Source organism: Muscardinus avellanarius, assembly GCF_963383645.1.
Source record: "Muscardinus avellanarius genome assembly, chromosome: 10".
Lineage (NCBI taxonomy): Eukaryota > Metazoa > Chordata > Mammalia > Rodentia > Gliridae > Muscardinus > Muscardinus avellanarius.
The window spans coordinates 66,627,425-66,644,306 of NC_137796.1; the positions used below are offsets into that span (position 1 = coordinate 66,627,425).

The following is a 16,882-nucleotide window of genomic DNA, read 5'->3' on the forward strand; positions in this document are numbered from 1 at the left end:
AACCTTTTAGGCCACAGTTAGAATCTTCTCTTTGCCCTTAAGGGAAATGGGAGCCCAGGGAAGGGGTTGTAGTGTTCATGCTCTGGCTAGTATGTGTTTGGTTTGTGTTTTCAAAGATCCTCTCCCACTTCAGATGCAGTGATCCACCAGCACCGGCTTCGGCCTCCCTCTGTGAGTCGCCCATCTCTTCACACCCCGGGGGGCCGTGCCCCTTGCCACCACTGGGCACCATGTCGACTTCGTCCCTGCGGCGCCAAATGAAGAATATCGTTCACAATTATTCTGAGGCAGAGATCAAGGTCCGTGAGGCCACAAGCAATGACCCCTGGGGCCCATCCAGCTCCCTCATGTCGGAGATTGCTGACCTCACCTACAACGTCGTGGCCTTCTCTGAGATAATGAGCATGATCTGGAAGCGGCTCAATGACCATGGCAAGAACTGGCGGCATGTTTACAAGGTTGGCCCCTGCTGCAGTCCCTGGGGTGGGAGAACTGGGATAGGCAGGGTGTATGACCTGTTGGGGAGCTTCAGTTTTCCCAACAAGTATTGAAATACTGTGCTTTTATGTAAAATCTCTTGTTTAATGAAGGCAATAAATATAGTCACTTAGTATCCATGGGCATTAATACCAGATCCCCTCAGTTTACCAGAATCTGAGGATGCTTAAATCTCTTAGACAAAATGGTGTAGTATTTCAATATAATCTACCCATGGGCTCCATATGCTTTAAATCACCTCTAAAAGTGTCTAATACAAGCTGGGCGTGGTGGTGCACTCTTGTAATCCCAGTGCTTGGGAAACGGAGACAGGAGGATCACACATGTTTAAACCAGCCTCAGCTACTTAGGCTCTCAGCAACTTAGACCCTGTTTCCAAATAAAGTATAAAGTAGGTCTGGGAGTATAGCTCGGAAGGTAGAAAAGCCCCTGGGTTCCACCCCCCAGTACCCCCCCAAAGTATCTAATACAATGCAAATGCTATATAAATAGCCATGATACTGTATTGTTTAGAGAATAAGGACAAGGCAAAAATTGTACACGTGTTCAATGTGGACAGAGTATCCTTTTCCCTAGATATTTTTGACCTGTGGTTTGTTGAATCTGGGAATGTAGAACCTATGGATCAGGTGAAGCAACTCTGATGGTTTAAGTTTTGATCCTTATGAGCCTATTATATTGATTGATTGATTGATTGATTGATGGTACTGGAGATGGAACCCAGGGGCTTTTTACCACCAGGCTACACTCCCAGACCTTTTTTATATTTTTATTTGGAAACAGGGTCTCTTAAGCCAGCAAGGCTGGCTTCGAGCCTGCGTGATCCTCCTGTCTCTGCCTCCCAGAGAGATGGCACTACTTATAAATTGGAGCATGGAATTGAGGCCTGTTTCATGCCTGTCACAGTACAACAAGACTGAGTCATGCCTTGGGCTGAATCATAGATGGAGTCAGTTATTGGTCACTTACTATGATGGACTGGGTGGGAGCTGGGCGTGGTACATGCCTGTAATTCCAGTACTTGGGAGACTGAGACAGGAGAATCTCAGGTTTGAAATCAGCCTCAGCCACTTAGTGAGACCTCAGCAATTTAGCACGATTTTTTTTTTTCCAGTCCTGGGGTGGAACCCAGGGGCATTCTACCTCAGAGCTACACCTCCAGCCTTATTTTTTATTCTTTATTTTGAAACAGGGTCTTACAGAGTTGCACAGGGCCTCACTAAGTAATTGAGGCTGGCTGCAAACCTGTGATTCTCCTATATCAGCTTCCCAAGTACTTGGGATCACAAGACTGTGCAACCACGCCCGACTGCAAGATTCTGTTTCAAAATAAAAAGCAAAGGGCTGGGGGTGTAGCTCAGAGATAGATTGCCTTCGGGCTCAACTCCTAGTACCAAAAGGTAAAGAGAAGCAGGAGCTGCTGCTGCTGGACAGATGGGGATTGGGCCTGGATTAGTTAGAGGGACTAGTGGGTGCCATGGAGAAGGGAACATTAGAGTGGGCCTGGTTTTCTGTGTGGCCTTGGGCTGTCAGAAGGACAGCCTCCTGGAAGAGGCTGTCAGGAGAGTCACAGGGCCCAGCTGCTTTTCTAGTGTGGTTCTTTTTAAGAAATTATTAAAGATAGACTTGCTAGCTGGGCATAGTAGCACATGCTTGTAATCCCAGTACCTGGTAGACTGAGATAGGAGGATCACAGGTTTGTGGCCAGCCTTAGCAGCTTGTGAGGCCCTGTACAACTTAATGAAACTATGTTTCAAAAGAAAAGAATGAAATAGGGCTGGGGGGTGTAGCTTGGAGATAGAATATGCCTAGGTTCCCAGTACCACACATACAAATAAAAGATAGACTTGCTGAGATACATAATTTGTGTATAGCAACATCTGTTCTTTCTAAGGTACCAGTTCTCTAGATTCTGACAGATGTACATATCTTTATTTTATTTTTGTGGACCTGGGATTGGCTACATCCCCAGCCCTATTTTTTATTCTTTATTTTGAAACAGGGTCTCACTAAGTTATAGGGGACCTCACAACGTAGCCAAGGCTGGTCATGAACCTGTTATTCCTGTCGCAGCCTCTTAAGTACTTGGATTACAAGTGTACACAGCCATGCCTGACTGCATGTATCTTTATGATCATGGTTGAGGCTTTTTGTTATCCTCCAAGCTTCCCGAAGCCCCTTTGCAGTTCACCTCCATGTTCTGTCCGGGCCCCACTGCTCCACATCCTTTCTTATCCCTATAGCCCCTCCTGGTTCTGTGTTCCCCACAGCAGCCTGTAGATGCTGATTTGTTCTTTGAATACTCAGGAATGTTTGTTTCTGTGGGGTTCCTGCTGACTCTGAACCTCTCATTCTTTGTGTTGAGGATGACAATTGACCTTAAGTGTGGGGAAACTGAGGCCAAGAGGTAGTGTTGTGGGGGAGCTGGGGCTTGGGGTCATCCTCCCAGAGCTAGAGTATTCCTATCCGGGCCTTACTTGGTAACACTTGATGGGGCTAGTCATCCCTGCAGAGGAAGAGTATATTCTTGGGGGCCTGGAAGGCCTGGTTTCTATGTGTCTTCCCTGAGGGTTCTTGGGGATCAGCCTTGACAAGGGAGTATCCTGTACCTTGTATATTGGCCCTGTGTGGCATGCAAGTCTTCAACACACCCGCAGAATTACCCAGCGAAGGGAGCACTTTTCTTCCTTTTTCTTGATTTTTTTAAGTGAGGAAACTGAGTCAGGAGTAGCTCAAGGCCACCTAGCATAGACTAGGAATGGAGCCCTGGAAGACCTACTGCTTGACCGTGGGCTGTCACCTGACTTATCTCAGGAATGGAGGGTCTCAGTTTTTGGGGGAGGGTATTTTATTGTGTGGTATTGGGGATTGAACCCAGGGGCATTCTACTTCTGGGTTACACCCCCAGCCCTGTTTACTTTTTATTTTGAAATGGTCTTTCTAAGTTAGCATGTCCTGGCCTCAAACCTGCAATCCTCCCAAGAACTGGGATAACAGGCATATAACTAGCTCTCAGTTTTTGTTTTAAATCAGGTTAGCAAGGTACAGGCTATGGGCCAAATCCCACAAAGGGCCTAGGGCCTGTTTTTTTTTTGTTTGTTTGTTTGTTTTTCCTTTGGTGGTACTGGGGTTCCTGGAAGACCTTCTACCTCCGGGCTACACTCCCAGACCTATTTTTTATATTTTTATTTCGAAACAGGGTCTCTTAAATCAGCACAGCTGGCTTTGAACCTGCGTGATCCTCCTGTCTCTGCCTCCCAAGCGCGGGGGATTATAAGCATGCGTCACCACGCCCAGCCTAGGGCCTGTTTTTTTATAAATAAAGTTGTATTAGAAGACATCCAAGCTGGGCGTGGTGGCGCATGCTTGTAATCCCAGCATTTGGGAGGCTGAGACCGGATGATCGCGGTTCGCGACAGCCTTAGCTCTACTTAGTGAGGCCCTCTGCAACTTAGTGAGACCCAGTTTCAAAATAAAGAATAAAAAATAGGGCAGGAGGTGTAGCTTGGAGGTCAAATCCCCTTGGGTTCCACCCCCAGACCCACCAAAAAAAAAAAAAAAAAAAAAAAAAAAGACATCCAGGTCCATTTATCTGTGGTTTCAGAGTAAAGACAAATCATGCCACCTGAAAAACTGAAATATTTATTACTTGACCTTTTACAGAAAGCATACTGATCCGTTATTTTATTTATTTATTTATTTATTTATTTATTTATTTATTCGGTACTGGGGATAGAACCCAGGGGTGTCTACCTCTGAGCTACACCGCCAGACCTATTTTTATTCTGTATTTTGAAACAGGGTCTCACTGAGTTGCAAAGAGCCTCACTAAGTAGCTGAGGCTGTCCTCGAATCGCAATCCCTCTGTCTCAGCCTCCCAAATGCTGGGATTACAAGCACACGCCATCATGCCCAGCTTGATCCATTATTTTAAATGTTCATTGTGACATAGCAGGATATCTTTAACAAAGCTGTGTTAAAAGTTAAAAAGGGCCAGGCATGGTGGTGCACACTTGTAATCCCCGCATTTGGGAGGTGGAGACAGGAGGATCAAAGCCAGGCCGCGCTGGCTTAAGAGACCCTGTTTCCAAATAAAAATATAAAAATAGGTCTGGGAGTGTAGCCCGAAGGTCGAAGGGCTTCTAGGAACCCCAGTACCACCAAAAAAAAAAAGTTATAAAGGACTGTTGAGTTCCACTTGCCCACTTTTGTGCATGTGTGTATGGTTCTGGGGATTGAACACAGGGACCTTCTATCTCTACACAACACCTCCAAACCTTTTTCATGTTTTAATTTGAAACAGGATCTCACTGAGTTGCTGAGGCTGGCCTCAGCCCTGGGATTCTGTCTCAGCCTCTGAGTACTGGGATTACAGGTATATGCCACTACACCTGGCTCTACTTGCCCACTTTATCATGAGATTTTAAGATTTCCATTGAGGTGTAGCATACCAAACAGAGCATGAGTGTATGGCCTAATAATCTTTCATATACTTGTGTGCCTGTGTAACCTTTGCCCAGAGGGAGGCAGAGGATGGGTATAGCTGCCTGGGACGCTCCCTTATGACATTCCTTCCCCAGAAGCACTGGCCATCTGCTGATACTGGTCTGGAACTTTGCATACATGGAATCAGGCTGGTGTGGTTTTCTGGATCAAACTTTGCTTACTGTCAGGTCTAGGGAGTTGACTCATGTTGCATGTGGCAGTTCATTTTTTAAATTACTATGCGAACTTATAGATGTATATCACTATAAGCAGGTATTTATTTTCCCTTTGTAATCCGGAAACAACTCCAAAGTCCAGGGAGCTCTGAAAGCAAAAGTTTTTCATAATCCATTGGCACAAAGTTCGATGCTGACTGAGGTAGAGTCATTTATACAGTGTGTGTTGGTCTTACTTGGCATGACGATTGGCATAACTCCCCTTGGGGACAGAATTTTCCCAGGTGTAAAGAGCAGGGCCAGCATAAGTGTGGACCCAGCCTGCCTCTCTTGCCTTGCTGCTTCTCAGGCTAGGTGTGACAGTGCATAAGAAATCCCTTTGCTTTTCCCCTTTCTCCTCCCATGCATAAACACCTTCAGGGTCTGTTAAAAAGTAATCTCCATGTCACATGTAAGTAAGTAAGCGTTCAGAGAGCCTTGCAAAATGTAGATCCAGCTCCCTCAGAAGGCTGGGTAGATATTAATGGCCCACAGTGGCATTTTCTGGAAAACTCATTGTGAGCGCTGAGCTGCAATGGCTGCTTTTCCACTGTACATGAGAAAGCTCCATGAAGCCCTTGCAATCACCTGTAAGACCTAGATGTGCTTTGCTCTGAGAATAGTGGCCATGGGAGAGGCTTAAAAGGGGAAGGGTCTTGCCTTGGTCAAGAACCTTGGCCCTGAGCTCAGTCATTTCCTAGGGACTTTTCCCTCCCATTTAATTGTCTGCCTGCCTGCTTGTCTTCCTTCCTTCCTCCCTCCCTTCCTTCCTTCCTTCCTTCCTTCCTTCCTTCCTTCCTTCCTTCCTTTTTTTTTTTGTGCTACTGGGGATTGAATCCAGGGGCATTCTACCTCTTAACTCCACCACCAACCTGATTTTTTAATTCTTTATTTTGAAACAAGATCTCACTAAGTTGCAGAGGGCTTCACAAGTAGCAGAAGCTGGCCACAAACCTGCAATCCTCCTGTCTCAGCCTCCCAAGTACTGGGATTACAAGCATGAGTCACCATGCCCAGCTTCCTCCATTTAATTTCAACTTACTTAAAAGGGAATTTATTCCTGCTAAAAAATACAAATGACTCTAAAGGGTGCAGATTGTATAGTAGTGTTTGCTTCACCCTGTCTTCTCATTCCTCATGCCCTGGTATTTCACGTGTCCTTTCAGAGAGCACAGGCTAGGTGGGCAGCTGGGACCTTCTGTTCCTCCAGAAGCGCTTCCTCTTATCATCCTCACACTCTTGAATCAGTGTGAGTTTTTACTCTTAAGAGTAATGACACAGCTGGGCATGCTGGCACATTCCTGTCATCCCAGTACTTGGGAGGCTGCGATAGGATCTCAAGTTTGCAGCCAGCCTCAGCAATTTAGTGAGACCCTTAGCAACTTGATGACACACTGTTTAAAAAAAAAAAAAAAAAGTAGAGCTGGTTGTGGTGGTACACACCTCTAATTCCAGTATTTAGGAAGATGAGACAGAAGGATCACAGGTTCAAGAACAGCCTCAGCAAGCAGTGAGACTGTTTCCAAATAAAAATAAGTCTGGGGTGTAGCTGAGAGGTAGAATGTCTCTGGGTGAATGTCCTCAGATTCAATCCCCAGTACCACATACACACACACACACACACACACACACACACACACACATAGTTCAGAGGTGGAGAGAACCCTTCTGAGTTCAATCCCCAGTACTATTAATAAACAGGTAAACTGTGATGACACTTTTGAAGCTAGCACATGCCTGTAGTTCCAGTGCTTGGGAGGATTGCAGGTTTGAGGCCAGCCTTTGCAACTTAGTAAGACCCTCAGCAGCCTTGTGAGACCTTGTTTGATAATAAAAAGTAAAAAGGGCCAGGGTTGTAGCTCAGAGGTAGAATGCCTTTGGGTTCAATCCCTAGTATGAAAAAAGAAAAAGAAGAGTGATGACACACTTCAATTGCAGAACATGGCAGAAGGCAGTCTGAGGTGCCCTCCTGAGTGATTTGACAATTGAGGTATTGTTTGGCTCTCTCTAGATATCATCTGCGGACATAGAGCAGGCTTTGTGGTAGCAAGAGATGCTCAGGCCGCCCTGTGGCCACCACTGCCCTGTACTTGTTATTTTCACTGAGATGATGGGCTCAGTACTGGCAGGTCACCGTTTGAAGTGGACATGTCAGCGGCATCTGGTACACACTCATGGTGTTGGGTAGCTGCCACCTCTGTCCAGTGTCTGAATGGTTTTATCATCCTCAGAGGAAAACCCCAACCCCACTGATTGGTCCCTTCTCATTCCCACCTCAGCCTCTGGCAACCGTGGTCTCCTCTATCTTGGTGGACTTGTCTGTGCCAGGGATTTCTTACCTATGGGACTACATACTGTGGTCTTCCATGTCTGGCTTCTGGTTCTGAACACGGTGTGTCTGACTCATCCACAGCATATGGCAGTGCTTCACCCCTTTTCCTGGCCACGTTGTGCTCCGCTGTGTGGGCAGACATGTCTCCACCCACTGAGATGACATGAGGGGCGGTGCGGGGGCCTTGGTGCCATCTGTGGTGCCAGGCTGAATGACTGGCGTGTCCCTGTCCTGCAGGCCATGACACTGATGGAGTACCTCATTAAGACTGGCTCAGAGCGCGTTTCTCAGCAGTGCAAGGAGAACATGTATGCCGTGCAAACGCTGAAGGACTTCCAGTATGTGGACCGCGATGGCAAGGACCAGGGTGTGAATGTGCGTGAGAAGGCCAAGCAGCTGGTGGCTTTGTTGCGTGATGAGGATCGGCTCCGGGAAGAACGCGCCCATGCACTCAAGACCAAGGAAAAGCTGGCACAGACTGCCACGGGTGAGGTCCCCTGCCCCCTTGATACCATAACAGCTTAGGGTCTGCCCTCTCTTCCTCTGAGGCTCCCTCCTACCCTCAGGGACCTTGGTCTGGCAGGTCTTGTGGGCCTTCTTTCCTCTCACACCTCTCCTATAACTATGTGCTTCTCTTACCTTCTGCTGTGGGGCCCTAGAATCGAGAAATTTTGTCCAGTTTTCCCATGGTATATGCCCAGCACCTCCCTGGGGTCCAACTGTATACAGACCTTGAGGGCAGTCAGCAGGACTGCCAGAATGCAGCCTGGACCCTGGAGCAAGTGCAGGAAGGCACATCAGAATCCCGTCTGATAGCTCGGTGCTGGGAAGGGGGTGTCCCAGGTTCCAGGAGGCCCTTGAGGGGGTGTGCAGAGTGCTGCCTGAGGGAGCTGACCTTTTGTCCTTCTGTGCCTGCAGAGGCAGAGGGTGGGGCAAAAGCCTGGAATGGCCTGGGTGAGGCACCAAAGGAAGGCCAGTATGTGGGCAAGGGTCAGCCAAGGGCCACAGCTGACCTCCACGTTGGAGCTTAGTTTGGTGGGTAGTGACTGGAATTTTTTATTATTATTTTTTTTTTTTTGGCGGGTCTGGGGATGGAACCCAGGGGCATTTGATCTCCGAGCTATACTCCCTGCCCTAGTTTTTTATTCTTTATTTTGAAACAGGGTCTCACTAAGTTGCAGAGGGCCTCACTGAGTAGCTGAAGCTGGGGTGATCCTCTGGATTACAAGCATGTACCACCACACCTATACTTACCATTCCATATGTCAGTAAGCAAGCCTGGCCATGTGCCCTATAAGCTGGCTATGGACTAGGAATATATTTTAGTGTACTTATGTAAAGGCTAGGCTTTGGTCACAGGCCATGGTTTGCTGCCCCCTTTCCTAAGGCCATCTGTGGGAATGCACCCTGGACTCTGAGAGGTCATCAGGGAGGGCTAGCAGCCACAGGGGTCCCATGGCTAGGGAGCAGTGACCAGAGGGCCCAGGCATTGCTGCCTTGGTGTTTCTATTTACCCATGAAGAATGAAGTAGGGCCTTCAGGCTTAGTGCACTGCTGGGGTATCCCACTGTTTGAGATCAGGACTGCCCTAACTGAGCTTTGGGACAGCTTCCAGGAGAGCTGGAACCTAAGGTAGGTACGTAGAGATAGGAGGACCCAGGGATTGTGTCTGAGCAGGAGCAGACAGTTTGCTCTGGTGGGGAGCAGGGTCTTGCTCTGGGGGGCTGCTGAGGCTGGGGCGATGGGCAATGGTGACCTCAGCACCCAGGAACATAGAAGGCAGTGCCATTGTGTGGTGCTGGGGTGGGAGGTGAAGTGAGAAGGTGCTGACCATGAAGGCTGGCATCTCAGCTCTTACCTGGAAGGGGGGGGGGGCTGCCATTGGCCTGTCCCCTCTTCTGCTGGCCCTGGAGATAGTTCAGCCTTACGTGATTCTGTCTATCCCTTTTTCTTGTCCTGCTCCTGGACATCCACCCTCTCCCTTCCCCTGATTGAGCCTTACATCTCACTGTCCGAACAAACACCATCTTTTCCCCCAAATTCCAGCCCTTTCCTGCCAGTTCCTTGATAGTTCCTGGAAACTGAGGCTCTGGTCTTCTTTCTGGGTCCTGATGGGCTTTTTCATAGTCTGGGAGTCAGGGACGTCTCATCTCTGGGTTTGTGGCCAGAGATGAGAAGTCTCAGGTCAATGAGAGGCCTGGGCCTGTTGTCCAGCAGGTCCCCTGGTCCTTCCCTCTGTGTGGGCAGACTTGCTCCTGTCCTCTGGTGCCGCCCTCTCCCATGGGTAGGCTGCCCTTCACCCCTCCCTCCCACCCTTCTCCTCAGCACTCCCTGCCCAGGCTTGGCCTGCTGTGGCCCTGGAGGTTGGATGGGGGATGGGGCTCCAGGCAGCAAAAGCACCCCTGTCTGAAGACATGGTTTCTAGTGCCTGCTCTCTAGGCGCCGTTCATCTTTGTTCCTCACTTTCCTGCCCCAGCCTCCTCAGCAGCAGTGGGCTCGGGCCCCCCACCTGAAGCGGAGCAGGCCTGGCCGCAGAGCAGTGGGGAGGAGGAGCTGCAGCTGCAGCTGGCCCTGGCTATGAGCAAGGAGGAGGCCGACCAGGTACTGGGCACCACATGGCTGAGGCTCTACTTCGTTCTGCCATCCTGTCTCCATGCTCACTGTCCACCTGCCTCCTCGCCCCACTGCCTCACTCGCTGCTCTCTCTGGTCCTCTCTCTACATCCTCGCCTTTCTGGTGCACTGTCTCCCCCTCTGCTCACCCTTCCCTGGCTGGGAAAGTGGCACCCCTCTCTCTCTCTTGCCTTGTCTAGTTCTGGTTCTTTGTCCCTCTGCACCTCCATCCTCTCTTGGCCTGCCTCTGCCTCTGGCGCATCCTGCCCTCCATCCCTTCACACTCTCTCTCCCCTAGCCCCCGTCCTGCGGTCCCGAGGATGACGTCCAGCTCCAGCTGGCCCTTAGTTTGAGCCGAGAGGAGCACGATAAGGTCAGAGTGGCCTCCCTACCCCTTCCCAGGTGTCCCTCACACTCCCCTCCCTAAGGTGCCCCTGCCAAGCCCACAGACATACACCTGTCAACCCGCAGTGTCATGGCTGTAGAACTGCAGGACAAACAGGATCTGGGTGGATTCCCAGGATGTGAGGCAGACCCGTTTTGCCCCCAAGTACAGAAAACACCATCGGGTCATGTGCCTCTGCAGGCCAGGAAGAGAGGGATCCCTGCTCTTCTTGGACAACAAGTGTTTGCCAAAACCTGTGCAGGCCCAGGTCTATCACCTCCTTCACGGCACTGTACTCTTCACCCCAGATCACCCTGCCTCCCACCCAGCCTTTGACCCAGGTGTCCCACTCCCATTTCATACATTGTCCACATCCCATTTTAAGTTTTCAGTCACCTTTGTCAGAGTGGAAGGGGGTGGCTGGGGCCTTCCAGGTGGGGGCAGGCAGTGTCTGACTGAGGCTCATGTTCTAACTCCTGCTCTGGTGCTCCTCCCCATGTAGGAAGAGCGAATCCGGCGTGGGGATGACCTGAGGCTGCAGATGGCAATAGAGGAGAGCAAGAGGGAGACCGGGGGCAAGGAGGAGGTGAGTGGGTGGGCAGCCTACCGTTCCCACTGGCTCAACTCCTGCTCTGGCCGAGGTGACTGTGGTGTAGTGATTGCTCCTGAGACTGAAGAGGGAGGCCCAGAGCTGCTGCAAGAGCCTGACCTGCCACAGGAAAGGGCATAGGGAGTCTGTCCCACCTATTCCTCAGGCACTCCCAAGGGCAATGCCTGTGTTAAAACCTGCGGGCCAGTGGTCCCTGACCAGGTCTCCTCTCTGACCCCTGCCCCAGGTTTCCTTCCCAGAGCTCCCAGTCTACTGCGGCATGTGGACAGGGCTTGGCTGGGCGTTAGGACTGCGCTCACTCAGGGCTGGGCTATAGCTTCCTCTCTGACCTCATCCTCCAGTCTTTTGTCTGTGGTTTCTCCTGAGTGTCTGTCTCTCTCCATGGGTTCTGCTGCTTGTTCCCCCTGAGGGCTAGCCGGTCTCCAGGCCAACCCAGGCATGAGATGTGGGTGCCTGGAGGGCAGATAGCTGACCTTGCCCAAGGCCCCACTGCCTCTCCTCCCTGCTCTGCCTCCTTGGCCCAGGGCAGGAGCGTGACTGAGGTTGATGGCTGATGGCTGGCGGCAGGACTCTGCACTTGGCTCTCCCTGGGGCCATTTGCCTCATGATTGCCAATTAGGGGTATGTGTATGTCTGTGGGGCACCTCCACTTGTAGAGAGAGGGCCTTTGGTCAGCCCCAGAACACCTGTACGTTGTTTAGATGTATGTGTGCACATACAGTGTTGGGTGGCCAGTGTGTGCTGGGGAAACGTGTGCTCAGGGAGACCTGGCAGGGTCCCAGGGAAGGGGGGGTGAACAAGGTCAGCTGAAAAATATAGTCAAGACCCAGTGTGGGGGGTGAGGTTCTGTGAGTTAAGGAGAGAGCTAGGTTTCTGCCCTCATTCAGGGGCTGATCAGAGGACCTGGGGGCAGGTGGGTTTTAAAGGGCCACCTGGCTACGATGCAGGGAGTAGACTGGGGCCAAGGTGGAGGGAGCTAGGCTGGGGTTCTTTGGTGATGTTCTGGGCCAGAGGTGGGGGGAGGTAGACAGAAGAGGTTCTGTCCTGGTGGATATGGGAGAGGATGGCCCAGGCTCTTGTCTGCTCACCTAGGCCCTGTGGCTCCCTCTGCAGGGCTCCCCACCATGTTCCATCCCTCTGGGCCCCCTCACATTCTGCTCTTCTCTCTCCTGCAGTCATCTCTCATGGATCTTGCTGATGTCTTCACGGCCCCGGCCCCTACACCAGCCTCAGACCCGTGGGGGGGCCCAGCGCCCATGGCTGTCCCTGGCCCCACAGCTGCCCCTGCCTCAGACCCCTGGGGGGGTCCTGCTGTCCCTCCGGCTGCTGACCCCTGGGGTGGCACGGCCCCCACGCCAGCTTCTGGGGACCCCTGGAGGCCTGCTGCCCCTGCAGGGACCTCTGTTGACCCTTGGGGTGGGACACCAGCCCCTGCGGCTGGAGAGGGGCCCACACCTGATCCATGGGGAAGCTCTGATGGTGAGTTCACCACCTGCTCTACTGAGGCCCTGCAGCCCTGTGCAGTTGCCCTCAGCCAGCCATGGTTTAGGATGGGGACTTTTACAGCTTGGTCCTGCTGGCAGTGGAGTGGTGCCATGGATGTTGTTGGGTCAGATGAGAGTGCCTAGGAGGGAGCTGTGGGGCAGAGGGGAGCTGTGGAGGCAGAAGCTGTGCCAGGCAGTCTGAGCATGTCTTGTGCTCCTGGGGTAAGGTTGAGTGGTAAAGGGCTAGATGCCCTTTTGGACAGGGGATGGTGGGGTGATGGAGTGAGAGGGGGCATGAGCCATGGGTAGGTCTGAGTAAGGCTGGGTGGGTTCTGTATCTGACTGGGTAGAATGCAAGTATGCGAGGAGGTGGTCTGCTAGTGGGGCTGGGGTGGTTGTACATCAGATTCAGAGGCAACAATATCTCAGCCACCCAAGCAGGGAAGCTATCAGCTCCTCACATGTCTTTTTACCCCCAGGTGGAGCTCCAGTCAGTGGGCCCCCAGCTTCCGATCCCTGGGCACCGGCACCAGCGTTCTCAGACCCTTGGGGGGGCTCGCCTGCCAAGCCCAGCACCAATGGCACTGCAGGTACTGGGTGGCCCTGAGCCAGGTGGGGGCAGCAGAGTCCTGGGGGGTGGGTACATGTGTGAAAAGTTCACCTCCTGGGTCATAAGGGAGGAGATGGAGATGGGGCCTCTAGGTGGGTACTAAGCCGAACATCCTGGCCCCCACAGCAGCTGGGGGCTTTGACACAGAGCCTGATGAGTTCTCAGACTTTGATCGACTCCGCACAGCCCTGCCAGCCTCTGGGAGCAGCACAGGTGAGCTGACCCTCCCCCAGGTCCCTAGAAGCCTTGGTTTCTCATCCCCCATTACCTGTCTCTCTCTGTCACCTCTGTCTGCTGCAGCCAACGTTCAGGGTGAAGAGCTTGGTGGGATAAAACAAGCAGGAACCATCCATCCATCCTCAGAAAGTTATAATATATAACTTTGTAGTCATTTTAGACTTTTTAAAGAGGAGTTGCCAAAATAGTTAGAGAATTCCCTCTGGAAATTGTCCACCCAAATGCCCACCCCTCTGCCTTCGGATCATTTTCCCTGTGAGTGGGAATTAGAGTGCATCGCATGCTGTGCTCCTCTCTCTCTCTCTCTCTCTCTCTCTCTCTCTCTCTCTCCCTCCCTCCCTCCCTCCCTCCCTCCCTCCCTCCCCTCTCTTTCTTTTTTGTGGTACTGGGGATGGAACCCTGGGGCTTTCTACCTCTGGGCTACACTCCCAGACCTATTTTCTATTTTATTTGGAAACAGGGTCTCACTAAGTTGCTGAGAGCCTCACTGAGTTTCTGAGACTGGCTTTTAACATGCATGATCTTCCTCTCTCAGCCTCCCAAGTACTGGGATTAAAAGCTTGCACCACCACACCCGACTTGTGGTATCTTCTTCCTCAGGCCTATCCTCTTATCAGAGTGGCTCCAAGGCATCTCTTTATCAGTGCCAGCAGCTACATCTGCTCTCTTGTTAAAAAATAAAAAGTTCTTAGTAGGCATGGTGGCCCATGCTTATAATCCCAGTACTTGGGAGGCTGAGACGGGAGGATCACTTAGGTTTGAAGCCAGCCTCAGCTACTTAGTGAGGCTCTCAGCAACTTAGTGAGACCCTGTTTCCAAATAAAATAGAAAATAGGTCTGGGAGTGTAGTAAGCCTATGGGTTTCATCCCCAGCACCACCAAAAAAAAAAAAAAAAGTTCTTGAAGCCAGGCGTGGTACGCACACTTGTAATCCCAGCATTTGGAAAGCTGAGACAGGAGGATCACTGCTTGGGGTCAGCCTGGTCAACCTCAGCTATATAGTGAGGTCCTTTGCAACTCTTGTGAGACCCTGTTTCAAAATAAAGAATAAAAAATAGGGCTGGGGTGTAGCTTAGAGGTAGAATGCTTCTGGGTTCCATCCCCAGTACTGCAAAACAAACAAAAAAATTCTTGAATTCAGCAAACTTGAGGCATAGAAACACATAACCATCCACTGATTAAGCCTGTAGGAAGAAGGCACTCCCAACACTTCCCAGCCTCCCTAATACCAGGATTAACTTAGATTAACTCTTTTTTTTTTTTTTTTTTTTTTGGTGGTACTGAGGGTGGAACCCAGAGGCTTTCTACCTCTGGGCTATACTTCCAGACCTTTTTAATATTTTATTTGGAAACAGGGTCTCACTAAGTTGGTGAGAGCCTCACTAAGTAGCTGAGGCTGGCTTGAACCTGTGCGATCCTCCTGTCTCAGCCTCCCAAGCGGGGGTATTACAAGCCTGCGCCACCACGCCCAGCTAATTTAGATTAACTCTTGAGTCTGCAATTTTCATTCTTCTCAGCCTCCCCACCCAACCTCCTATACAAATTTGCAGTATGTGACATTAGAATTCTTACATCTTCGCTAGGCGTGGTCACACACACTTGTAATCCCAGTGCTTTGGAATTGAGACGGTGGATTTCAGGTTTGAGGACAGCCTCAGCAAATAGTGAGACTCTCATCAATCTAGCGAGACCCTGTTTCAAAATAAAAATAAAATCGGGCTGGGGGTAAAGCTCAGAGGAAGAATGCTCCTGGTTTCAATTCCCAGTGACATAAACACACAGAGAAATTCTTACATCTTTTTGTGTGTGTGTGGTACTGGGGATTGAACCTGGGGTATTCTACCTGAGCTACACCTCCAGCCCTGTTTTAGTTTTATTTTGAAACAGGGTCTTACTAGTTTGATGAGAGTCTTAACTACTTGCTGAGACTGTCCTCCAACCTATGGTCCTCCTATCTTAGCCTCCCAAGTACTGGGATTATAGGTATGCACCACCATGCCCAGCTTACAACTGTGTAAAAAAAAAAAACCAGACCTTATGCCAACAAATGTTATCAACTCTGCCAAGTCATTGGCATCTGCCCTTGTTTCTTCACTTTAAAGGTCTTACATGGGACTGTAATTAGTAGGCTTTTTGTGGGGGATGCTCCTTTGAGACTGGAAATACCTTGTAGGCAGAAGTTCTTCAGTCAGCAACAGGCCCTTCCCTGAAACAGTCACTAGTCTGGTTGTTGGGGCACTCTAGTTCCATTATTCCCTCAGTGCTTGTACATTGGAACTAAATCCCTATGGTTTTTAATCAGGGCACTGCCGCTTGAGCTGCCAGCACTGAACAGACAGTGCTCCATCTGCCCCTCAGTCCTCCCCGAGAACTTGGGCAGCAGGTCCTCAGCCTGTGTCCTTTGTGCTTGGGTGGCCCTGCTGTCCCACCTGTCTGAGCCCCTTCCTGCTTCTTCCAGGGGAGCTGGAGTTGCTCGCTGGAGAGGTGCCCGCCCGCAGCCCTGGGGCCTTTGACATGAGTGGGGTCGGGGGTTCTCTGGCTGAGGCTGTGGGGAGTCCCCCACCTGCTGCCACCCCAACCCCCACACCCCCAACACGGAAGACGCCTGAGTCATTCCTGGGGCCCAACGCAGCACTCGTTGACCTGGACTCACTGGTGAGCCGGCCGGGCCCCACGCCACCGGGAGCCAAGGCCTCCAACCCCTTCTTGCCAAGCGGTAAGTATAGGTTGCAGACCTCCTTGCTGTCCCGCCGGAGCCAATGCCTCGCAGGCAGGGATGTTTCTCCCGACCTGTACACATGTACATTGCAGACACACTGGGTAGGCTGGGCCCGCTGATTGCTCCTTGTTTTCTCTCTGCAGGAGCCCCAGCCACTGGCCCCTCCGTCACCAACCCTTTCCAGCCAGCACCCCCTGCGACGCTCACCCTGAACCAGCTCCGTCTCAGCCCCGTGCCCCCAGTCCCTGGAGCGCCACCCACCTACATCTCTCCCCTGGGTGGGGGCCCTGGCCTGCCCCCCATGATGCCCCCAGGTCCTCCGGCCCCCAACACTAACCCTTTTCTCCTATAATCCAAGGCAGCAGGGGGGCCTGGTCTGGCCAGCTTCCCCCATTTCTGCTTACTGGGAGATCAGTGTTGTGAGTGCATGTGAAATGGGGGACCCCCAGTGCCCTCCCCCTTCTGGGGCCCACTCACACTACACCCTCTTTCCACATCCCCAACTCACCTCCCCAGAGAGAAACTGGACACAGGGATGGGGAGGAGAGCCGGCCAGAGGAGGACCCTTTTCCGTGGCATTAGAAGGGGGAGGGGCAGCTGGGGTCTCCCCACCATTCTCCCTCCCTCCAAATGTGTTACCCCCCCAATCAGTGTTTGAGCCTCCTCATTCCCCTTTGCACCCCTTGGTGAATCCT

General features: G+C 51.3%; 1 protein-coding gene across 9 annotated transcripts; it reads left to right on the forward strand.

Moving 5' to 3' along the window:
* Positions 1-227: 227 nt before the first annotated feature.
* On the forward strand, positions 228-16,539 carry EPN1 (epsin 1; the record flags this gene model as incomplete). Of its 9 annotated transcripts, none has more annotated exons than XM_080704697.1 (10): positions 228-458; positions 7,768-8,017; positions 10,007-10,131; positions 10,441-10,515; positions 11,030-11,113; positions 12,313-12,616; positions 13,101-13,211; positions 13,358-13,444; positions 15,927-16,184; positions 16,331-16,539. In XM_080704697.1, the coding sequence occupies 10 exons, from the start codon at positions 231-233 to the stop codon at positions 16,537-16,539; spliced, it is 1,731 nt and encodes a 576-aa protein (XP_080560823.1). The 9 variants fall into 9 exon arrangements, with proteins under 9 accessions (XP_080560823.1, XP_080560824.1, XP_080560825.1 ...); XM_080704698.1 differs by having other exon boundaries at positions 13,361-13,444; XM_080704692.1 differs by having other exon boundaries at positions 231-458; positions 7,852-8,017.
* Positions 16,540-16,882: the final 343 nt, after the last annotated feature.